This window comes from Rhincodon typus, chromosome 20 (assembly GCF_021869965.1).
Source record: "Rhincodon typus isolate 14 chromosome 20, sRhiTyp1.1, whole genome shotgun sequence".
In the NCBI taxonomy this organism is placed as follows: domain Eukaryota; kingdom Metazoa; phylum Chordata; class Chondrichthyes; order Orectolobiformes; family Rhincodontidae; genus Rhincodon; species Rhincodon typus.
Window position 1 is genome coordinate 18,774,961 of NC_063351.1, and position 24,257 is coordinate 18,799,217.

Consider the following 24,257-nt stretch of genomic DNA (forward strand, 5'->3'; position numbering starts at 1 on the left):
CTCAAGAATAGGCACGGTGATTGTGATGTGTAATTAATCTGCATCTTTTGATTGTAATGCAGGTTGCAATGCAAATTTTGGGCTGCCTTCTTATTTCAATGTTTTCAAAATCCAGCTTGTGCTAACAACGCTGTTGATGAGTCTGAATAAAATGCAGGCAGTCAGTATCAGGAGTGGCAGCATCACAAGGAGGTGAGGTGTATTATGATGCTTGGAGCATGTGCTGGGAGTTACAGTTGAAGAGAATCTGACTTGAGGTATGGGGTAGGATAACATACTCAAGGGGAAGCAGATAAATAATTGAACTGGTACGGGAAAAGTGCAATGAAATTGGCCATCTAATAGTGATTGGAACCAACGGCTCACTTTCTGTACCATAAAAAAAGGGTCATATGCATTGATTGTTGATGTCATTAATGTAAGAATTTAAAAAAGAAACATACTTCTGGAATTTCACAATTAGATTAACTACTAACATAACAATATTTAAATTGACCATTAGTACATCTTATGTGATGCAGAGAGAAGTTAGATTGCAAACACACAAACTATTAGGTGGCACCCTCAGTAGATATGGCAATAGAAAGGACCAATAAATTTTTTTTTGTTTATAAATTGCCTAGAATATTTCCATGACTGGAAAATGACTGCTATTGAGGGGGGCTTTAGATATTAGGAGCTTTTTTATAAAATGTTGAAAGGCTGACGGACACTTTGATAAATAACATTTTCCCAACTCAACACGGTTGGGAAACTGGCAGGCAAGCTCTGGTGGCATTGCAGCAGGTTCCAGGACTTAGTGTGACCCCACAGTAGGTTACAGTATTCCCAAACCCAAGACACTGCCTCTCCAGGTATCCATGCTGTAGCTACTGAGCTGACAACCCTCCGATTAATTGATAGTCACCCCAGGGTCAAGCTGCTGCTGCTGCAGGTTTGACTCCCACTTTAACCCCACTTTTCACAGAAAAATTCAGCTCTTCAACATTAAGAAGGGTTATAAGCGGATGAATTCTTGACTGCACAAAATAAGATCTCACATAAGAAAGCTGTTTTGGTTTACGCACCAACAATGAACAGGAGAATTTGTTTGCTTTGCAACAACCATACATTCAAATATTGGATCTTGATCTGCAGTTCTATTTATTGGATGTGAATGAAATGTCAATTCTGTACGTATCAATAATTGGTTAGTAGATCATTCCAAATCATTAGACCAAAAGGAAATATCCATATTTGCTGAAATATTATACTTTAATATAGAAGTGGCAATATAGTAAATTTGAATCTGCAGTGTTCAGTAACAAAACAAATCAAACCAACATCTTATAATTTCATTTTACAGTCTTGAAACGTTACATTATGGAATAATAACAGGGCATGTAACAAACATTTGCAAATCACCAGAATTTATATTAAAGTGAATTCTAATTGATTTTATAATATTATCTTCATTTCTGATGCTTAGTAGACTAAAGCACTTTTTTTAATGCCAGATGGAATGATGTTCTTTTAAACTAAAACATCCTTTTTAATCTCTGTTGCGTTACAACTTCAAGAATCAGTTCACTCATTTTAAAAATAATTGCCTACACACATTGTTCCAGAAAATATTGTACGCTCTCGGGTATGATGATATATTGGTTATACTAATAGAGTGGTAAACCTGGATTAATGACCTGGACACGAGTTCAAATCCCACCACAGCATCTGGGAATTTAAGTTTGATGAATTAATTAAATCTGGCATAAAAAGTTAATATCAGTAATGATGACTATGAAGCCTGAGATTGTCATAAAAACACATATGGATTAGTAATATCTTTAGAGAAGCAAATCTGCTGCCTTAACTTACCTGACCTTTATGTGACTTTCAAACCCACAGGAACCCACATGTAGTGCCCTCTGAAATAGCCTAAAAAACTATTCATTTGTAAGGAAGTTGGTTCGTTATCACCTTTTCAAAGGCAATTGCCGTGACACCCGTGTTGTCCTGTGAATATATGTACTATTTTTAAAAATGTTCATGAATGTATGTGAGGAATGTAACTTATGCTTTGAGCAGCTATTGTTTCATGATGTTAAGCAATAAGTCAAATGTCAGAAGTCAATATAAGTTAAAGGACACTGATCCACTTAAACTGAAGCCAATTAAAACACCAAAGTCACCAGCTGCATTAACTTCAATGCGAAAATAGAATTGGGCTCACTAACTATGTGCTATCTTACAATAAGTAGTACAGTAAGGATTACCTTTAAAATCAAATTGATAGGTATTTTTCAAAGACTCGTGAAGAAAGTAAAGATTTCCTAAAGCCTGCAAAAGAAACACAGAAGTTTTATTTAACACTAATTTATGCAATATATTTGCAAAGGATGAATTATGCTTTTGCAAATCTAAACGTAAACTACAGCTATTAAAAAAAGTTACCTAATTGTTCCTGCAATTAGCAATGTACTTCCACTTACCTAAATCATGAGTGTCTGCCTGTATTTTCCTTTATATATCTAAAAAAAAATCTGTATTATGCATGCCTATACTATGCATATCTCAATCATACCTTGGGAGCCACGTATTGGTTTTTTAGCCACACTTACAACTGATACAAAAATGGAATCTGAGCTAAAGGCAGCACCACATCAGACCTGAGCAACTAAGCATGGTATCAGTCAGGAGACAGCAAGTGAAAACCATTCATCATGAAGCTACAAATTATAAATTGGTAGGCATCAAGAATAATGAATAAAAGTTGAAACAATTACATTACTTTCATAGGTTGTTTATGCTTTGCAAACTTATGTTTGGAATTCTGAGATGGTTGATTAGGCTTTGCTAACCCTTATTTCTGTGAATCCTCTGATGCTTCCTGTTTGGCTACTATCTTTGTCAATCAAGTTGAGTTCCTCCTCTCTTTAACTTGGCTCCAGAATCTAGCTTGCTGGAACCTGCTGCTACTAACCATATCTCCTTGCAGTGGAGTTCTAAAGCCCAAAGGTCTATGAGATCAACTTTGGTGTTTCTGAGTTTTCCTGAATGCTTTATAACTATATGGACTTTTGTGCAACCAATGTTCATTAGAGTAATCATGTGTTTGTTTAACACAGCAAATTCTGCAAGACTGAAGTATAAGGGTAGTGTTTTCCTAGATGGAAACACAACTTGGAGATAAGATGATAATACTGCAGTACCAATTCTCACATCTCATTTGAATGCAACAAAGTACTCAAGAAATATTAATAAATTACCCTCCTACTCTTCACTCAGTCATTTCTATCAAAGCAAAGCATTAACTGATCAAATTCTTCTGAGATGATTTTCTTGGAAAAATAATTTCATTTACAATTGCCAAGATTTATTTGCGAAATATATCTTTAGTCTCTCTGATATATCAGAAGTGGCCCAATAGGGTTTTGGTAGTAATTGGATAGATGCTGGGTTCTAGCAGCAATTAGAAAGGCATCCCAGGATCAAGCAGTTTGGAATCTTGGGACACATGGTTCTGGGACCTTATAGTTTCATGGCAAATCTTGAACAGTGAAGCACTCCCTTAGTGCTGCACTGAAGTGTCTGCCTCGATCATGTGCTCAAGCCTCTTAAAACCATAACCCAAGGCTAACATCATAAGCACTATATTGCATAAACTAAAAACACTTAATAAAATGTCTGAAAGTTAATAGTTTATGCAATTGCCCAGTATTTAATTTCTTCAAATTATCATTTAATTCATAAAATAGACTAGAAAAGAAACATTATTTTACCGTATTTTCAACATTTCAATTGCAGAAAAATAACTTGTTTATTAATAAATAGTCATGTTGATTGTTGGAAAGGAAAGTTGCAGTCAAAAAAAGCATGTCTGTATACTTCATAACAGAAAAGTTCATATTTTCAGTAACTCTTGCCCAAAATAAATGCTTGATAATTCGATCTGTAAATCATTTGGAAGTTTTTTGGAGGAGGTAAATCCTGACTAGATGAGGTCAATATTTCTGCCTCAGATCATACACTTTATAATGCATACAGGGAAATTCTACAATTGATATTTACTCAGAGTGCACGGAATGCTCAGAATACACTAATGTGATCAGAAATTCTATACAACTTCTCTGATTTTTTTAAATTCAAAGTTCAAGCTTTGTAGATAGCTGGAGGCTTGAAAACCAAATCTTTAGTGGGTACGTTAAAAGACCATAAAAAGTAGGAACAGGAGTAGGCTGTTTGGCCCCTCGAGTCTGCTCTGCCATTCAAATGGATGATGGTTGATCCGACACTCCTCGCATCTACCTTCCTGCCTTTCCCCATAACACATGATCCCTCTACCGACCAAGAATCATATCTATCTCAGCCCTATGACTCTGGCCTCACAGTTCTCTGTGGCAAGGAGTTCCAAAAGCATGGAAGACATTCATTTGAATGGCTATATTTCATTACATAAATTCACTAAACACACTTTTTTGGTCAAAAATCTGTGGACATTATAAAATTCAGAGAAAAATGACATGGAAAGGTTTACAAGAAGAAGTTTTTTGATTTGTTTAGTTCATCACTAAACCATCATAGCCAACAGTTTACATTGAAAATTACCATTATAAATATGAGCAAATATCGTGACACAAACAAATCATTACCTGGAAAGTTCGAGGCTTGTGTTGAATGCCAAGAAACTTGATTACCAAATTAGGGCATCAATTGGCATTGATGTAAAATGAGGAGTAACAGATTACTCACCCAGAAAGCACATTCTGCTTAAATTAGGCAAGTGTATAACAAATGGCCAATCTGTCCTCCATCACTGTTGAAACTAGCTCCACGTTTTCTAGATAGGAAGAGTTTTGACTGTTCAGTAGCTGGTTTTCCATCACCCCAGTGAAATCAAGACCAAAAGCATAACTTCCTGCTGTAGGTTCCTGAACTCTACTGTCAGGCTGAAATGTGGAGACAGTTTGACAATAAGGGATCTCCCATTTAAGTCAGAGATTGGAGGATTTCTTTTTCTTTCTCTCACCAGATCGAGTGTCTTTGGAACTGTTTTTCCACCACTCCCTGAATATTTTTAAGGCAGGGCTAGACATATTCTTCACTAACAGGGAAGTCCAAGGTTATTGGGGGTAGGAAGGAATTGAGGCAACAATCAGCTCAGCCAAGATCTTACTGAATGGCAGATCAGTCTCAAGTGGCTAACTATCCGACTACTGCTCCTAATTTCAGATGTTTATATCTCAAGCTTGTCCTGTGTTAGAAACAGTCAGTCAGTCATTTCCTTATGGTTGCCAATTGTTGCCCAGAGGATAGGGTGGGGGCTTGCAAAGCCTGAGGGCCAATCAGAGGCTTTCCTGCTTGGAAGTAGCAGCATTGCGTGATGACAGGTTAGCAAAAAAAGATGGTGCTTCAAAATGGAGGCACCCTTTCTTCAATGTTTTTCAAATTTTTAATTAAAAAATGGTTTTTACAGCCAGGAAACAGGTGTCCAGCTTGCCTGGAGCATTGGCTTCGAACCTGCTGCCAGGAGGCCTCCTCCCAGCAGTTAAATTGGCAACCACTGTCTACGGAACACAATTGGAAAATCCTTATTTGTCCCTTATCTACTTTAATTGATCACCCACCCATACTGTGTGTGTGTGTGTGTGTGTGTGCGTGTGTGTGAGGGGGGGGAAGAAGAGAGAGAGGGGGAGAGAGAGAGAGAGAGACACAGTCACAGGGGCCATGGAGCTATTTTTAGTGTCTGCCTTCGTCTGATCCCAATCCCATTGGTATTTAAAATCAAACGCCAAGTATTGTACTCAGATGTTTAATTAAATAGCAGTAAACTGGGACAATCTATTCCATTATGACTCACAATAACTGCACATCAGTTCTATTTTTGAGACTTTAAATGGCGCCATAAAATTTCCAATTGCATTCAACTCAGCCTACAGTCATATACTTTGAGCCTATATTTATGTACTACTTAAATTCTTCAAATATCATAGGATTCAATGGGCATACATTGTTCAAAAGATTAGAAATCAAGTTTCTTGGCAGTCAACACAAGCCTCAAATTTTCCAGGTAATGATTGATGTGTACATTACTTCCTTGTGTGCTTCAAACAGTAAACAAATCTTAGGTATATCATTATGAACACAATGTGTTAAATATGAAGGAACATTATTATTTTTTGTGGATACTATCAAATAGGACAAGGTGAGACAGCACAGGATAGAAACGTGGAACTTGTGCCCACCCTCATCATATTTTGAGTGACCGTCTATTTTAGAACCAGGGTCAAATGGACTGTCATTTATGTAATGCTAACTGAAATGCCATCTCATTATTTCACTAGGACATTCCATTGACCCTACTGACATTATCTCTCATGATTGCGTTGCAGTTGACTGCCTAAGAACAACTTCCATGCTCTTGCCTTCAAATCTTGCACTCACTTCTTGAATGATGGGAAGAGAGCCTGCACCTTGGTAACAGACATATTTACACATACTGTACACACATCACTGAAATTTCTTCACTGTTCACACGTCTGCAAATCCCATGTTGTATGCTCTCACGAAGCCCAAACTGAAGGGATAACTACAGCAAACGATTCTGTGAATCATAGTGCTGTAGTTCTTTTATTATTTCCTTGTGCATTGGTGCGGATTCAGAAAATGCGTATTTTGCAAATGAAAAATCCCTGATATATTTCCACATTGAGCAACCTAAAAATAAAATGCAAAGAAAACAATCAGAAAAGGTTATCACCGCATCTGAGGCAGATTCTGATAAACTGGAAACGGCCAAAATATAATTTTCTTTCCAAAGTACGATGTCAGGGATTCCTTTGCTAGGTGTTCTGAGATAATGAAAGTACAAAACAAAAAATTGGCTTCCTAAGGATGCAACCTGAAAGCAAGTGATTTTGTCGACTTTACTTTCCCAACTGCAGTTCCTGGGAAAAGATTCACACAGAGTTCTATCTCAGTAATCGCTGCATTATTTATGAGAACCGGCACATTTTGAGATTAAACATTTGCTGATTTGTCAAAAGCCCAAACATGAGGTCCTGCCCATCTCCTTGACATATTAGTTCATCCAATGCAAAATACTATCATACATTTAATTGATGAGCATTCCTCCTATGACCCAAATACTCTGCACCAGGCTTTCTGAAAGTGGCAAATGAGGTAGGCCAGCAAGAGACGTCCTTTCAAATAACTCAAGGTGAACTGCCTTTATGACAAGGACGCTCTCAGTTTTGGAAAACACTGTTCTGTGGCTGATTTTAGCTATTTTAATTTCAGAAACACTACTGTATTAACAGAGTAGATTTGGTATCACTTGGCATGACAGAATAGTTTTATGAAGAGGTCCCAGGTGTCGAACGTAAAGTGAAGCTACTAGACAATGTTACCGAAGAGGACGCTAAGAAAGGTTCTACAAAGATCACTATGCTTGGCAAATCAATCTCTGCAAGTTCTGCTAATTCTCACTGCTCACAAATGTCATGTCACTCTTTGGAGCATAGGTATGCTATCACTATAGGAGTTAGGGCTTCCCTCAATCAAATAATTTAAGCTGTATCTTTGAATTCAATCCTGATTAAATTACAGAATGCAGCATTGGGAGCAACCTCAGGGTTATGTGTCCCACACTAATTGGACTTCAGATTGTGTGGAGAATCACTTGAACATAGCATTGTGATGGAGTTTTGAAAAATAAAGTGATTTGAGCGAAGCATATGAGATCCTGAGGGGTCTCCACAGTGTAGATGTGGAGTGCATGTTTCCTCTTACAGGAGAGTCTAGAACTTGAGGGTCATAGGTATGAATGGATTTCTATCCATAAAAGACAAGGTGAATTTTGCTCAGAACAGGTCAAGAAACATTGAAACTTTCTTCCTAAAAATAGCCATGGAAACAAAATCCTTAAATATTTTCAAGGCAGAGGTAGGTAGATTCTTGTTAAGGGGGTAAAGGGTTATTAGGATAGGCAAGAATGCAGATTTGAACTTACAATCATATTAGCCATGATCTTATTGAATAGCAGATCTGGCTCAGGGGACTGACTGCTGAATTCTAATTTGAATGTTTGTGTGTAAAAGTGGTCAGGCAGTTAAATTGAATTTGATAAACAGAGTTTTATATGATGTCCTAAGAGAGTGGGGAATACCAACTGCACTAGTGACATGAGAGCTCTGCATGTGTCGAGGCAGAAATTTCATAGCTGTCTCTTGAGTTAAGAAACAATGCTTATAGCCTCTGGTTTAACTTGAGTGTTGTTGGCTAAATGACTGTACCAAGAATATGAAGTAAAACCACAGACTTTGTCAGTTAAGCTTATGTCTAATGTACTGATTCTATCCTGGAAAATGTTAAAAATATACAAAAAATATGGAGAAACTGAAATTTTACATATCAGAGTAAAATGAATTCCATTTAATTTTCTGGGGTATTAATTTGTTTTCTTCACTTTAATTATTATGTTTATCATCTCTAATCAACAAGGAAAGACTCAGAGGTTCACTAAGCAATTTGCACTGACAGAAAATTATTTAATTGTTTGTGAGACATGATCAATATTGTTTGGGTAACATACCTGTCCACCTCTAGACACCCTGAGTTTATTAAGAATCCACTACCTGATTTCAGTTGTTTTGGTAACAGACTTGCCTTTGAGTCATGATGTTCCGCATTCAAGCCTGATTGCAGAGCTTGAGCATAAAAACCAAGGCTCACAGTCCAATGAAGTATTGATAAAATGCTGCACTATTGGAGGGCTGTTTTTCAGATGAGCTATTAAATTGAAGTTCCATCTGCTTGCTTGGCTGGATGCAAAGGATCTAAAGTCACTGCTTTGGAGAAAAGCAGGTGAGTTAGCACAAAGTCCTGAGAATTTATGGTCATCCTCATATTGTTGTTTGAAGGAGCGTGTGGTGTATAAATTTGTTGCCATATGTCATATACCAGTGACTAGGACAACTTTTTCATGGAGAGGGTGGTGCATGTATGAAATGAGTTGCCAGAGGAAGTGGTGGAGGCTGGTACAATTACAACATTTAAAAGGGTTTAAAGGGATATGGGCCAAATGCTGGTAAAATGGCATTAGATTTATTTAGGATATCTGGTCAGCATGAACAAGTTGGACTGAAGGGTCTGTTTCCGTGCTGTACATCTCTAGGACTACACTTCAAAAAGTATTTCATTGGTTGTGAAGCGCTTTGACTTGTCTGTGAAAGACTCTACATAAATGCAAGTCACAAGTAGATCACACCAGAGTTTCTTCCCTGAAGGGTATTAGTTTCTTGGTATTAACCCACAGATTATCAGTATTTTTAAAATCAAATTTACAACTTGATTTTCTTGATCTGTTGTATAGCAACTAGGCTGCCACACCCACCACGGTAGAAATGTCCAACATTCTACATGGAAACTAAAACAAAGTTGCTGGAAAAGCTCAGCAGGTCTGGCAGCATCTGTGAAGGAAAAAATAGAGTTAACGTTTCAGGTCCGGTGACCCTTGCTCAGTGCTGAGCAAGACCTGCTGAGCTTTTCCAGCAACTTTGTTTTTGTCCCTGATTTACAGCACCCACAGTTCTTTCAGTTTTTATTCTAAATGGAAATGCCATCTTAGATCAACACTCAGTTCTATTGGAAAGAACACACCAACCCAGAGGTGACACTGCTACCCATGGAGCCAAACTAATATTTATAGCTTAACTTGTTCAGATTTTCCACATTAAGGCAATGAATTAAATGGAACACAGAATTTACTACCAATATGGAGACATTATGGAAAAGGCTAGTTGTTAAGTAAAGTTGTGCATTTAAGTTTGTAATCTTCACATGATCTTTAATTAAATTAAAAATCATGGACAGAAAGTAACAGGGATCTTACAGTTGCTCCAGAGACTGCATGCTTACTTCTAGATTTCTTTAGTTATTATGATTATATTTCTTATAGTTAGTACATGACAGTAGTATAAGATTTTTTATTTTGATTCATTTTGTTCAAAAAACCAGAAAAAAAAGCTCATTTTTTCCAAATGGAATTGTGTTTATAGAGCTTTGAAAGAGGCCTACATGTGGATGGTTCAATCCTTTTTAAAAGTTATACCTTAAAAAAGACAATGCACGGACAAGGAGAGTTTTTTTTAACATCACTGAAGAGGTTTTTCTAAAATCACAGTTTTTTTTAAATGGAGTTGTGTTTATGGAGCTTTAGGAGAGGCTTTTATGTGGCTAGCTCTGGAGTGAGATTTTTTTATATGAGAAGATTGAAAGCTGTCTGCTAGACGACTTGAGAAGGAATCATTTTTAATTCGATTGTCCACCTAAGTGGTTGATTTCACTGAAGATTCATACATTTGATTTTTTTTATATTTTGCATGCTTAATATTAATTCTTTTGGTAAAGTAATGTAGTTTAGATAGAGTTAGATAGCTCGTAGATTTGGAGAAGTGATTACACAGCAGGATCAGTCAGATAAATGGGTGACTGTCAGGAAAGGTAAGAAAGTATTTCAGAAGTCTACTGTGGCTATTCCTCTCTCAAACAGATACCAGTTTTGGGTACTGTTGAAAGGGATAGTCTCAGAAGAAAGTAAAAGAGGCAGTAAGAGCTTGGCCACTAAAATGAATCTTACGTTGGGTGGAATTTGACAAAACTTAAAAGAGTAATTGTTATTGGGGATTTTCCCTTCAGGGGCACAGACAGGAGATTCTGCAGCAGTGAATGTGAATCTAGGATAGTGTGCTGCTTTTCTGGCGCCAGGATTAAGGACATCTCAAAATATTTGAAGCATATTGTTAAAGGGAAGACTGAGAAGTTAGAGGTTACCGTACACATTGGTAGGAATGGCATAGTTAGGGAAAAGATTAAGGCTTTACAGAGTGAATATGAGAGGTTAGAAAGAAGATTAAAAAACAGAACCTTAAAAGTAGTAATCCCTGGTTTACTCGCAGTGCCACAAATGGGGGAGAGGAATAAAAGGATAACGGGGATAAATCAATGGCTGAAGAGGTGGTGTAAAGTGCAGGGATTCTGGTTTTTGGATCATTGGGATCTCTTCTGGGGCAAAGCAGCCCTGTTTAAGAGGGATCGGTTGCACCAAGGCCGTGTGTGTGTGTGTGGTCAATAGAAAGATAGAATATCTGAAGAAACAAGTTAATTAGAAAAGACATGAGCAAGTCAAAGAACTACGTTGCTCTGATGAATTAAACTGCAATTATTTCAATGCACGGGGTGTTACAGGTAGGGCTGATGAAGTCAGGGCATGTTTGGGAACATGAGATTGGGACATTCTAGTTATTACAGAAATTTGGCTGAAGGATGGACAGGACTGGCAGCTCAATGTGCCAGGTTTCAGATGCTATAGGAAGGATAGAAAGGCAGGCAAGAGAGGAGGGGAGTGGCATTTTTGATTAAGGAAACCATTAATGCTGTAACTAGAGAAATCGTCCAGTGGAAACATATGGTTTATATTAGAAATATGAAAGGAATGATTATCTTGATGACATTGTAACAAGGTTTTGGAGTAGATTTGTAGCTTGGGTTGTGGGTGTTGAGGTTGGTTGGCTCGCCGAGCTGGTTTGTTGTTCTGCAACAAACAACAAACATGCAGAACAATAAACCAGCTCAGCGAGCCAACCAACTTCAACATTGTACTATAGGCTCCCCCAGTAGTCAGAGAGAAATTGAGAAACAAATATGTGGGGAGATCTCAGATAAATGTAAACATAATAAGGTTGTAATAATGGGGGATTTTAATTTTCCAAACATTGACTGGGACGACGTAGTGTTAAAAGTTTAGAGGGTGAAGAATTTGTTAAATGCGTTGAAGAAAATTTCGAAAATTTTCTTCATCGATATGTAAATGTTCCTACTAGAGAAGGAGCAAACCTTGATCTTCTCTTGGGTAATAAGGCAGGGCAAGTGACTGAAGTGATAGTAGGGGAACACTTTGGGACTAGTAATCATAATTCTAATTGTTTTAAAACAGTTATGGAAAAGAATAAGCCTTCCATAAAAGTTAAAGGTTTTAATTGGACTAAGGCAAATTTTAATGGTATGAGACAAGAACTGTTAAACATTGATTGGAGCAGACTTTTCACAGGTAAAGGGATGTCTGATAAGTGGGAGGCTTTCAAAAGCATGATAATGAAAGTTCAGAATTATTTTTTCCTGTTGGAGTAAAGGGTAAGGCTGGTAAGAGTAGAGAACAATAGATAAACAAAGATATTGAGATTCTAGTCAAGAATAAAAACCAATCATATATTAGATATACACAACTGAGTTCAAATGAATTTTTTGAACTGTACAAACAGTGTAGGGGCATTCCCTACACAAACAAGGGCAGGACTTACATCATTAAAAGTAGGGCTTTGGGTAGAACAGAGAAACCTGAGGGTTCAGGTGCAAAGTTCTTTGAAGTTTGCGTCACATATAAACAGGGTGGTTAAGAAGGTGTTTAGAACGTTTTACCTTCATTGCTCAGAACTTTGACTATAGGAGTTAGGACATGATGCTGAGCTTGTACAGGGTGTTGGCGAGGCCTCTTCTGGAGTACTGTGTGCAGCCCTGTTATAGGAAGGATATTATTAAACTGGAGAGAGTTCAGAAAAGATTTACCAGGGTGTTGCCGGGAATGGAGGGTTTGAGTTATAAGGAGAGGCTATATAGGCTGGGTCTCTTTTCACTGGGGCATAAGAGTCTAAGATGTGACCTTATTGAGGTTATAAAATCATGAGGGGTATTAGTAAGATGAATAACAGGTGTCTTTTCTCTAGGGTGGGTGATTTCATGAGTAGGCATCTTATGTAATCTTATTCGAGATATGGGACAATCTGAGTCATGAGCAGATATTGAAAATGTATATGTGCCACTCATAGTAGTTATGAGATTGAAGTAGCTCATTTTATGAGAGGAGAAAGATTTTAAAAAAGACATGAGGGGCAGGGTGTGGTTCATGTGTGGAATAAACTTCCAGAGGAACTGGGGGATGCAGGTACAGTTACAACATTTAAAAGACATTTGGATTAGTGCATGAATAAGAAATGTCTGGAAGGATATAGGCCAAGCGCAGGCAGGTGGGACCAGTTTAGTTTGGGCTTATTGTTGGCATGGACTGTTTGGACCAAAGGGTATGTTTTCATGCTCTTTGGCCCTATGACTCAAAAGATAAGTACCAAATATGCATGTAGCTGTATAAATACTTAAAAGTCAGAGCTCAGATCAAAATTGAGCAATGAAGTCTTTTTTATGCTGTTTGTGTCATTACCAATGATGAATGAATTTGCAATCACAATCAAAGAATATTAATTGGAAAATGCTCCGCTGACAGGAAATCTTGATCTCTTAACAATTGCATACGTCAACTGTATGTTTGTCATGTCTCATTTTATTGATTTCCTGCCATTTTCACTTAAAATAATTAAAACTATATTTTACATATTTATAAACCTCACTGTCAGTAGCTCTACTTAATTTTCCATTAGTAAAATGCATCTATTAACTTCTGAATAGGACCCAAAGGAGCAAATGAGTAATTGCATTAACTGTAGACAGAAATAAACACAATAAGCATATGGCAAAATTATGTTTTCCAAGGCATTATGGAAAAGTATATCTTATCTGGATTCATTCACTTTGTCCCACTGCTATACAATCACACTCACCAAAAGGTGGGAAGCCTCCAAGAGGTAAAAGATTAGTTGAACTCACTTCATATTTTAATGAGACTTTTTGTGAATACTTGTTTTATTTGGCTTATGTAATCTTAGCCAAGATATTTGGACAATCTGAGTCATTAGCAGATACTGAAAATGTGTGTGTGCTGTTCATTTAGGTGTAGTTATGAGATTGAAGTACCTTATCTTATTGTCTGACAGAAGTGCTGTATTGCTGCTCAAAACTCAATCAATCAGTACAAAAACTGAAAAGGAGCAAATATGACCTTTGGTTAGAAATTCATTGCTTTACTATTGAATTGAGCAACGCAGTCAGTCAGTATTAAAAATGCTTGCTTCTTTAAATACGAACTGTATTTTTAAACAATTTAAACACTGCAAGCTGATCAAAATGTTTATCATTTAATAAATAGTCCAGATTAAGTAAGTCCTATTGCATCCACAAGGTATTGCTATTTGTCGCAAAGTCATCCTTTACCCACGAATACTGGAACTGCCAGTGACAAGATGTGGATTTATACTTGCAGTTGTCCAATTGTTCCCTGCCTGATTTCCAGTACACCATGAAGGGAAGACGGAGAGATCTGTGAGGAGATTCCCTTGTAGAGGGACTGAGCTCCTGAACTGAAGTCATGGGCATGAAGGCATTGGCTACAGCTTTAGTAGCAGGTATTTTTTCTGACTACTCAAAGGAAACAATTTTTTTGAAATAAAGAGGTAATTCAGAACTTAAAGGCTTTCAAATATCAAAGACTATATTCAGATTGGTTTCATTTTCAGCACAACATTTCTATGTATGAAATCCATATGCAGAATTGAATTACTGCACAGCTAAGGTAATTTTCAGCTGACATTAAATATTTGTTTAAAAGGCTGCAATAACCCTCAGGAAAATTTCTAATGCTAGATTTAAAAAAAGTATAAACAGCTGTTTAGTCAACTGTATAGTACATATGAGAAACTGTTCCCATAATTACAGACTAAATATTGAGCCTTGGCATCTATTACATATTAACAACAAGAGGCATGACAAGCAAACAGACGGAGCTTACACTTTTGTAAATCCATCATTTTTAATTTGGAAAATGATAAGCTATTTGTTGGATTGAACTTATTAGACAAGATATATATCATTAGAGTACTACTGACTGCACTACACAAGATCTATTTTGTGCAAATAAAGTATATGAAGAAAGTAGCTTTGAAAACATCACAGAATTTCATTTATTTTCATTTCTTTTCGGAGAACGTCAAGTATAAAGTTCATTTTATTGCCCATCTCATTTCATTTCACTGCAGTTGATTCTCATACGAAAGGGCATTACATTGTAATAGGATACAGTGGGCATATCAGAGCACATATTAAACTGTTCTGAGTTTCAGAGATTCTTTGTCAATGTCATACATTTAAACATGATTGATTTATAAACTACAGAAGTTTAAAAAAAATGGAGTTCAAGTAAATATGAAATAATTGAACAAAGCAGAACCCTAGACTGACCTGCCACCATAAAGCCCTTTCAAGGTTGCCTGCATTACTGAGAAATATGTGCATAATTTCATTTTGTCTATCTTCCAACATACAATGTTAGAAGTTAATTAAATTGCATGTCCATTGTGTTCATCCACTTACAAAGTTAATGATATTCTGCTCCTGAATTGAAGAGCATTTTATAAAGCATACACTATGGGACCTGGCAGACAGTACCTAGTGCAGTTGAACTCTGTCATATTCCCCAATTACAGATCTCCTAATTAGGGCAGAAATGAATGGGTTTTTGTTTGACAATTCAGAACGTAACAAGTCACTCTGAGACACAGGGGCATGTGCTAAGCTTAGTTTAATAAGCTGTGCTTGCAATGCTCACTGCTGTATTTCCATACAGAGGAGTGTATTGATTTTTGTAACAACATAAAATAGAAAGGATTCTTTTCCCCATGAAGACCAAACTCACTCCATGTTTTGAAAGATACGTATTGGCTGGAGGTCCTGCATATTGCTATTTGCAGATTTACATTCCAGCAGAGCCTAGAGCTTCATTATGCAGATGAGGATATTTAGCAAAAGGCATAGTGCTTTCAATAACAATTAATAAGATCATGTGAAATGACTATGGCAAAGCCAGTTGGAAAGTGGGTCTACTTCACATCATGCTGTTAATGGATATATAGAGAAAGAATTGCTTTCATCTTTTGTTGTGTGGTTTTATGTCCACATCCATGATTTTAATTCAAGACAGGCTGGTGGAAGAAAAGGTCAAGAACTGTCTTCAGACTTGGGCTTATTTATAACACTATTACATACTAAGACAAAATACTACAATACATCGTATTCAGAGATATACTAGGCTCCAATCTTACTGTTACACTATTGAAAGCATATTTTATAAAGTCTACTCCACTTGCTTTTCCGCACATTTCAAACACCCATCTGGCTAAACTTCAGGCTTCTGTGTGACTCACCATATGTTTTTCTCCTCCCTTTACTCCAGCCACATTGTGCTTTTTATGCCCAGTGAGAAACAGCTCAGTGACATCATCACAAAGTTGCTCCAGGGTTCTCAAGGCCTTGCACAACACCTTTCACAATCCAAACAGTATCCCAGCTATTGAAATTAATTTAAAATGCAGTCATTCTCATAATGTAGGAAATGTAAGACTTGAAAAGGAAATGTTTGCAAGCGAGTGGCATTAACTGTATCGCTTATCAGAAAACGAGCACATGATAGACCAAATATTTTTCCCTTGTGATGTACAATTCTAAGAGAAACAGTGCACTACAATGTCATCATAAGTGGTAACCTACCAGAAAAACAATCTTTGCTGCAATATATTTATGAGAATTTTACTTTTTTGCAAAATACATCCATTTTCTGCCTCAGTACATGTGGCACTTCAATTTTGAATTGGGTAACAACAGTTCCCAGCCTGACATAAAATGACAGGAGTCTCAGCTGAGTATGCCTATATGGAGATGAAAACTTCCTACATATTAAGAAGCAGTGAAGGCTTTGACAATGTGCAGAGATAGCAAGACCTGCAGATGCTGGAGTCAGAGATAACACAGTGTGAAGCTGGAGGAACACAGCAGGCCAGGCAACATCAGAGGAGCAGGAATGTTAACGTTTCAGGTCGAGACCCTTCTTCATGAATGGGGAGGGGGAAGGGAGTTCAGAAATAAATAGAGAGGAGGGGTGGGGCTGAGGAAGGTAGATGGGATGGTGATAGGTGAGTGCAGGTAGGGAGTGGTGGGGATTGGTCAGTGAGGTGGGGGGGAGGTATTTGGGACAGAAGATGGACAGGTTGTGTCAGGTCAAGGAGGTGGGGATGAGAGGGAGGGTTGGACATGGGATGAGGCCAGGGGTGGGGACATTTTCATCCCCGTCTCATCCCCGCCTCCTTGACTTAGTCCTCACTGAATTAAAGAGGATCTGTTTTAGACCTATTTGATAAGCAAAGTGTTTATTTCCCATTTACAATTGTTTGTAGAGTTTTTTTTCTCTTTTTTGTGGCTCCTAAATGAGTCGTCACTGTCTCAAGCTGCTAGTGCTGAGCACCACCGTAATTCACAGTCGTGTCAGGAAAAGTTGCATCATTGCAGCAAATGCCCATTGCCTGTTCACTTTTAATTTGGAGTAAGTCATGTATTTTCCACTTATTTTTGTTTAGAATCATAGACTCCCTATGGTGCAGAAGCAGGTCATTTGGCCCATCGAGTCCTCACCGACCCTGTGAATAGCATCCCACTTAGACCCACCCTCCGACTCTAACCCTACATTTCCCAGAGCTAATCCTCCTAGCCTGCACATCCCTGGACACTATGGGGTGATTTAGCCTAGACAATCCACCTAAACTACACATGGGCAGCACTGTGGCTCAGTGGTTAGCACTGCTGCCTCACAGCGTCATGGACCTGGGTTCAATTCCACCCTCGGGTGACTGTCTGTGTGGAATTTGCACATTCTCCCTGTGTCTGCGTGGGTTTCTATCCGCAGTCCAAAGATGTGCAGGTTAGATGGATTGGCCTTGTTAAATTGCCTGTAGTGTTCAGGTGTGGACTTGTTGGGCTGAATGGTCAGTTTCCACACTGTAAAGATTCTGTGATCTTTGGACTGTGGGAGCAAACTCGAGCACTTGAAACCCATGTAGACACAGGGAGAATGAGCAAACTCCACACAGGCAGTTGCCTGAGGGTGGAACTGAATCCCCAAGTTCAGTATATCAATGAGGTAAAATATATTACTTATATACCCTATCTAAAGTATATTACTGGATGCTGACGTTGCAGCCTGCTGTTTCTCAGAATCGTACATCAGAAGGGATTACTATACATTGCCGTATATTACTGAGGTAAAGTTTCCATTCCAAACATTGCTTTTCTCAAATGTTTTGTCTGTCTTTGAGGTTTAGGTGATGAAGTATTTCTAGAATTGAATTTAACAGGGAATAACATCATGAATAACATGATCAAAAACTGATCTAAGACATTTTACTCATAGAAATTAGGAACTGAAAGCTAAATGAGGAACTCTGAAGAAATTTTTGGATGAAACCCAGTCTGAAGAAGTCAATCCATTGCTACATGACATAATGCCACATCTGGTGATCACAGATAATAGTAAATTTGAACAGTATGCTGCATTAAGAAAGTGCTTTTGCTGATTTACTGTAGCAAAGTATATAATAACAGATGCAGTGATTTCAATTTTGAGTTCATTGTTATTTCTGATTGTGAATGAAACTACAACAAAGAATTAACCCACAGAGACAGAGACAGAGACAGAGACAATCTCCAGCTCAGAGTACCAGCTATTTGCAAGACTTTAGCAGATATCAGTGTTCATACAGATCAGTCAGCAGGATTATCTACTTATTGCTTACATGCACCAAATTTTTAAAATTACAAAGGAAGTCAACACATTTTGAGATTTCACGCAAAGTGTCTGATGCAGAGGGGGGCAATATACCACTGCCAAAATTGCTCAATTTACTTTTTAAACACATTAAAGCAAGCCTGATTGAGTGGAATGCATTAACTGCCTCTTAGATTACGAAAGTAAGCATCATTAAGATGAATATATCACTGAGGTAAAGTTTCCATTCCAACACTGCCGATCTGAAATGTTTTGTCTATCTTTGTGGACTTTGAATTTTTTGCAAGCTTAGTAAATTGTGAATAATTCTTTCCTACAGGCCTCAGAATTTTTAGATGTGTCGTTTAACTACCGCCAAATGAATCTAGCGTATGAAATGCAAGACACTAAATAATTCCACGGGCATTTTTTCTTGTACCACTGAGATCATTATCAGCCCTATGTAGCAATGGAAATTAAGAGTCAATGAATGCATTCACCATGCCAGCAATAAGATTTTACTGACAAAAAAATCATCTTCAGTTGCCAGTGATCACATGGTTATTTTCAGCTGAATTTTCCCAGCCCCTGTAGGTAATGATGAGTCAATTGGAAAAATTAAATTCTTAATTCTCATGAGATTTTACACTCTTTTGAAAAGTATGATGGGAAATTTACTTTGTGACAAGAAGTCCACTTAAGTGCATTAACAACTCATTACTACCTATTATTATCTCATTTACGTCAGTTTGTTTCTCTCCTACATGGCAGAGAGAAACTAGATGGTGCAAATTACTAACATGAAAGTTCAGAGCAGGTAGATGGCAGCTTGAGCTTGCTGCTTGCTCCTCCAACCTTCTGTCTTGGCAAGTCATCCTAACACTTCATCTGCTTCAACAATATGGCCATGGTCAAGTCAAGATGGTCTACCATCTTAAAGGGGGTGGAGCAGGGGTGTTGTATCCAGGACAGTAAATCATTAACATTTTCTAAAATCAGTCTTGGGCTTGGTCACTGTCAATCGGGCACTTTGAGTAGGTAGAGTCAAGGATTCCATATCATTTCAGCCCAAGGACTGGACAATAGTTAAGTCTAATGGAACAGGACAGGGGATTTGCGGTAAGATAGTCGGGAGTTGCTCAAAGACCAAAGACCAGTCAGGGAATAAAAGTTGTCAGCTGATATGCCAATGTCAACCTTGCAAAGGCCAACTCTCAGACACTTCGTCTTACTTTCCCCTGGCCCATGACCCCATCACTGAACATCAAGCTATTGTTTACAGGGCTGTCACTGACCTCATCTCATCTGGGGTCCACCCCTCCACACATTCCCACCTCATGGGCCCCGACTCCATACAGCTCACTTCTACCTTCTTCCCAAAATCTGCAAACCAGCCTGCCCAGGCAGATGCGTCAATTCAGCCTGTCCTTGCTCCACTGAACTTACTTCTTTCTATTATTTACTCCACTCATCCAATCTTTTCCAATTTACATTTGTAATTCCTCCCATGTTTTACATCAGTTCCATAATTTCCAGTTTCCTGGACCTAACTGTTTTATTTTTACCTGTGCAATCCCTCTACATCTCCACCCGACATTAGGAATAATTTAAGGCTCTCCGTTTCATCCTTCAAAGTGGGACTGAACAATTCCCATCCATCACCACGCTCCTTCATTTGGCTGAGCTTATTCTCAATTTGAACAGTTTTTCCTTCAACTCATCTCAATTTCTCCAAGTAAAACATGTGGCTGTAGGTACCCCAATGGGTCATAGTTATGCCTCTCTCTTTATGTGATATGTGGAATGTTCCTTGTTCCAGTCCTACTCAGGAGTGCACCCACAACTCTGTCTTCAGTACATTGATGACAGCTTCCAGCTGTCACCCAGAACTGGAAAACAAAATCAATTTTGCTTCCAATTTCCATTCATTTCTCACTTTCACCTGGTCCATCTCTGATTCTTCTCTTCCCTCCTTGGCTTCACTATTTCCATTTCTGGGGATAGGCTGACCACTGACTTTGATTACAAACTCATTGATTTCCTAGATTAACTTGACTACACTTCCTCACACACCAATGGTTGTAAGTACCTTATTCCATTTTCCAAGTTTCTCCTTCTCTGTCACATATGTTCTGATGATGCTATATTTTGCAGGGGGGCCTCTGATCTGTTCTCCTTTCTCTTCAATCAAGGACTCCTCCTCAAAGTAGCATTTCCAGCAATTCTGCCATCATCTCTTCTCCTTTCTCTTAGGACAATAATTTGGTTCCCTTGTCCTCATTTCTCCCCTACTATGAGTACTGTGAAGGGTTATTCATAGCTGGCAGTGTTTGATCTGCTACACAGTTGGTGAATGCACAATAGTGCATGAGGGTGCTATAGAGGCAATTTCTCCATGACTCTCTGAAATTGATATTTAGCTGATTTTTGATAAAATCAGTATTTTGGGTGCAATTTAACAGTAGGTCAGTAGGAGGCTTTTCCTGCTTATAATGAAGGATGTTGTTGGATCTGTGCCTTATGAGAAAATGAAAATGCACCAGTGAGAACATAACAAAGAACTGTTTGAGTCAGGAATTGTCCCTTAATTTTTGGTTAGACATCCTCAAGTTCAGCCTCATGAAAATCTGTGCGGATGGAGTTCAGCTCACTAGGTTGAATTTTCCCAGGCTGCCGGATATAGTTATGGGGTCAAGTCGGCTGAGACAATCTGAGAAGTAAAGGATGGATGATCCCGACACGACGCTGCCCACTTTCAGCTTCCCTTATGCCCACTTAAAGACCTTTGAGGATCAGCAATGAAACCCTCTTCGCGGTGTTGCGTAAGTACTTAAGAGCCTGTTCTGCTAAGCAATCAAGTATGAATCAGCTCAGCCTTTATTCCTGGATTTTGCATGCAATCCGCTACCTGATCTGTCAGTAACTCACCAGAATCACTGAAGTGAACGCACAGCAGGAAGAGTTTCTTCAGTGAAATTGACAAGCCAAGAAAGTTTTGGTCAGTTATGATGAAGAGCTCCAGCCATAGCCATTGAGATGCTGTTGTACAAAGTATCTCTTCTCTCAGAAAGTAATTTCTCACTACTTGACAGGTGAGTGCCAGCTCCTTGGTAGGCACTTCATCTGTCCGTCATTTCACTCACCTTTAGCCGCAGTTCTCTGCTCCCAGCCTTCATTATAGAATGGGAGTGGAATATGCAGCTGTACCTTGCACCTTGGCTGAAAGACAACAGCAGAAACTTCTTCAACATCAACTGCTCCAGCAGCAGAAGAAGCAACACAACAGCAGTATCAACTGCCTCCTGCTCAAACAGATGCCTCTGCAGAAACTTCCCTAATTCCCATGTAACCATTAATGTGTGCCAACTATGAAGCGTGCTGCTGCGTTTAGCTCTCTGACTAAGCTAGTCCCAAGAAATGACAATTATGTACACATGCATAAAGTGAAATACCTGTCATATCCAATATTTACAACTGACACTTCAATGTGAAAAATGCCAGTGCCACCTTTGTACTTTCAATATATCTCATGCTAATGACTGGGGCTGTAAGTGATGGCTTAAAACTTCTAATTGTACTCCAATGAGTACATATGACAATAAACCTAATTCATTCATTCGTTCGAAGTTGGAGAGTTGTAGCTCTGATGTAGGGTCTCCTTAGTCAGTCAGAAGTCTCATTTACAATCCACCTATATCTGCTTCATTATCATATGATAGTGGCTTTCACCACAGTTAAATTCCTCTGCCGCGTAATCGCATATGTTTTGCTTGCACATCATTAGTACCTAGAATTTTAATTGAAATCATGTGGGAACCAATAAAAAGCAAGAGAGTGCTTATTAGGCCTCTTCCGATTCTGCCATTGGGGACAATGCGCCGCAGATGAAATACCACCCTCACTAGTATATGCAATCAGCCAGTATCCATATGAAGAGCGACAATCCTCATTAATAAAAATATCAAATGAGTAGATTGCAAGTTCCAGATGGGAGGCATTAGGTTCCAGTATTCAGGTTCACAAGTTTGCTGCTGCATGCCACAATTTTGGAGCATACTATTACACATATAAATTTCCAATATTGGAATTACAAATTCTGAGCAAAAATTATAGCTTAATTCTTCAGTTTGCATCTCCCAACCCCTCAACCTTGATTGCAAATAAAATCCAATTCAATTGTTCAGTTTCCGAAATTACTGTTAAGTTTTGCTTTGTAACTACAAGTGATAGAAATAGAAGAGAAACACACAAAAAATTGAATGATTTTATTATAGGCCAAACCTACATCTACGCACCATTGTCGAACAATCTCTGTTTTCTAACCCAATACTTTACCTGAAGACTAGAGTTAGTTCCAACTCTGTTGCTGGTATTTAAGGTAGGCAAGAGGGGTCTTAGCTGCAGGTTAGAGAGCCTGCAATACCAACAGCTGTCTATCACCAGGTGAAGCAGAGGGTGCTGCCAGCAATGTGTCCAACAGTGACCCAGGATTAGGCCAGCGACCCAAGTCCAGAGACAGAATAGGTCATGTAAAAGTGGAGAATAGGGGTTGGCTCCAAGGACAGGAGGATAGCTTTCAGGAGCTGGCTGGTTGAGAACGGTTGCCCATTGAGAGCTGCACTCCCTGTGTGGCTACTTCCTTATCTGCCAATTAATGGCCACTTAATTCCTGCCTGATTTAGTGCCATCTGGGCCCAAACCTACCCTGTTGAATGGCATTAAATTCTACTGTGAGCGTGCAACATGATTGAAAATGAAATAATTTCAAACATTTTATTTGGGTTGATCAGTGATAAAGGAGAATCATATATTCGTATGTACTTTAAGGATAATATGTCGGCTTTGTTGATTTTTAGATTGCTATGCACACACTCAACAAATTGAATGCTGTATAGGCTACTTGGTGCTGTATTTTACCGTTTATTATTTGAGGAACACGAATTGTTCCCTGTGTTTGATTACTATTGCTTTTTCAGCCATATATATCATAACAGAAATGATTTATAAAAAATAAAATTGTCACTGTGTAGCTGCCAAATTCTATCAGAGATTTGAATAACTTGATGCTGACATTGATTAAACATCATCTATGATATTGCTTGACAGCCGTCAACATTATTTAAGCCCAAACAACATTTCACTTCTGCCGTTTACATTAAGGTACGGTACTTCCACAGTGCTGTAGTACAATGAAGTTTCAGTGAAAATAGTGAATTATCCACACTCGGTTTCAAATCTATTATGCACTGATGGTTGTTTGGCATAAGAGGAAGGAGGAACACTAACATGGAAGAGCGTCATGAATCAAATAACACAACGCTTTACTCAGCTGGAATCCGTGATTTCCTGATTTGCTGATGACTTCTGTATTGTCTGTTATCCCAGTATTCCTTTCAGGATATCAGAATAGCAGGAAAATACAAACTATTGCCGATAGGAATGGGTAAGATTCAATGCCTATCTATGCTAAATCTTGCTTCTCTTTTCTTTGCTAGGTAAACTTTGTCCCTATTATGCTTATCTGGTCTACTTTTGAAATCTTTGTTGTTCATTGTTACTAAAAATAAAATAATATCCAACTGATAAATCAGGCCATAGGACAAAGCAAAGAGATGATAGGCAGCTACCTTTTAAAACAGATTTGTTAAGGGAAAAAGGAGGCCATTTGTGGCCTATCACATCTGCATCAGTTCTACAAATGAGCTTCTCATCTGACGTCATAATCCTGCCTTCCCTCCATGATCCT

At 38.3% G+C, this 24,257-nt stretch overlaps 1 protein-coding gene across 1 annotated transcript in view; it reads right to left on the reverse strand.

Moving 5' to 3' along the window:
* The window catches only part of LOC109917655 (inositol polyphosphate-5-phosphatase A), a 142,489-nt gene that overhangs the window by 65,199 nt on the left and 53,033 nt on the right, over positions 1-24,257 (reverse strand). The window contains exon 3 of the mRNA XM_048609176.1: positions 2,253-2,316. Coding sequence (XP_048465133.1) covers positions 2,253-2,316 — 64 coding nt within the window. The remainder of the gene's footprint in view (positions 1-2,252; positions 2,317-24,257) is intronic.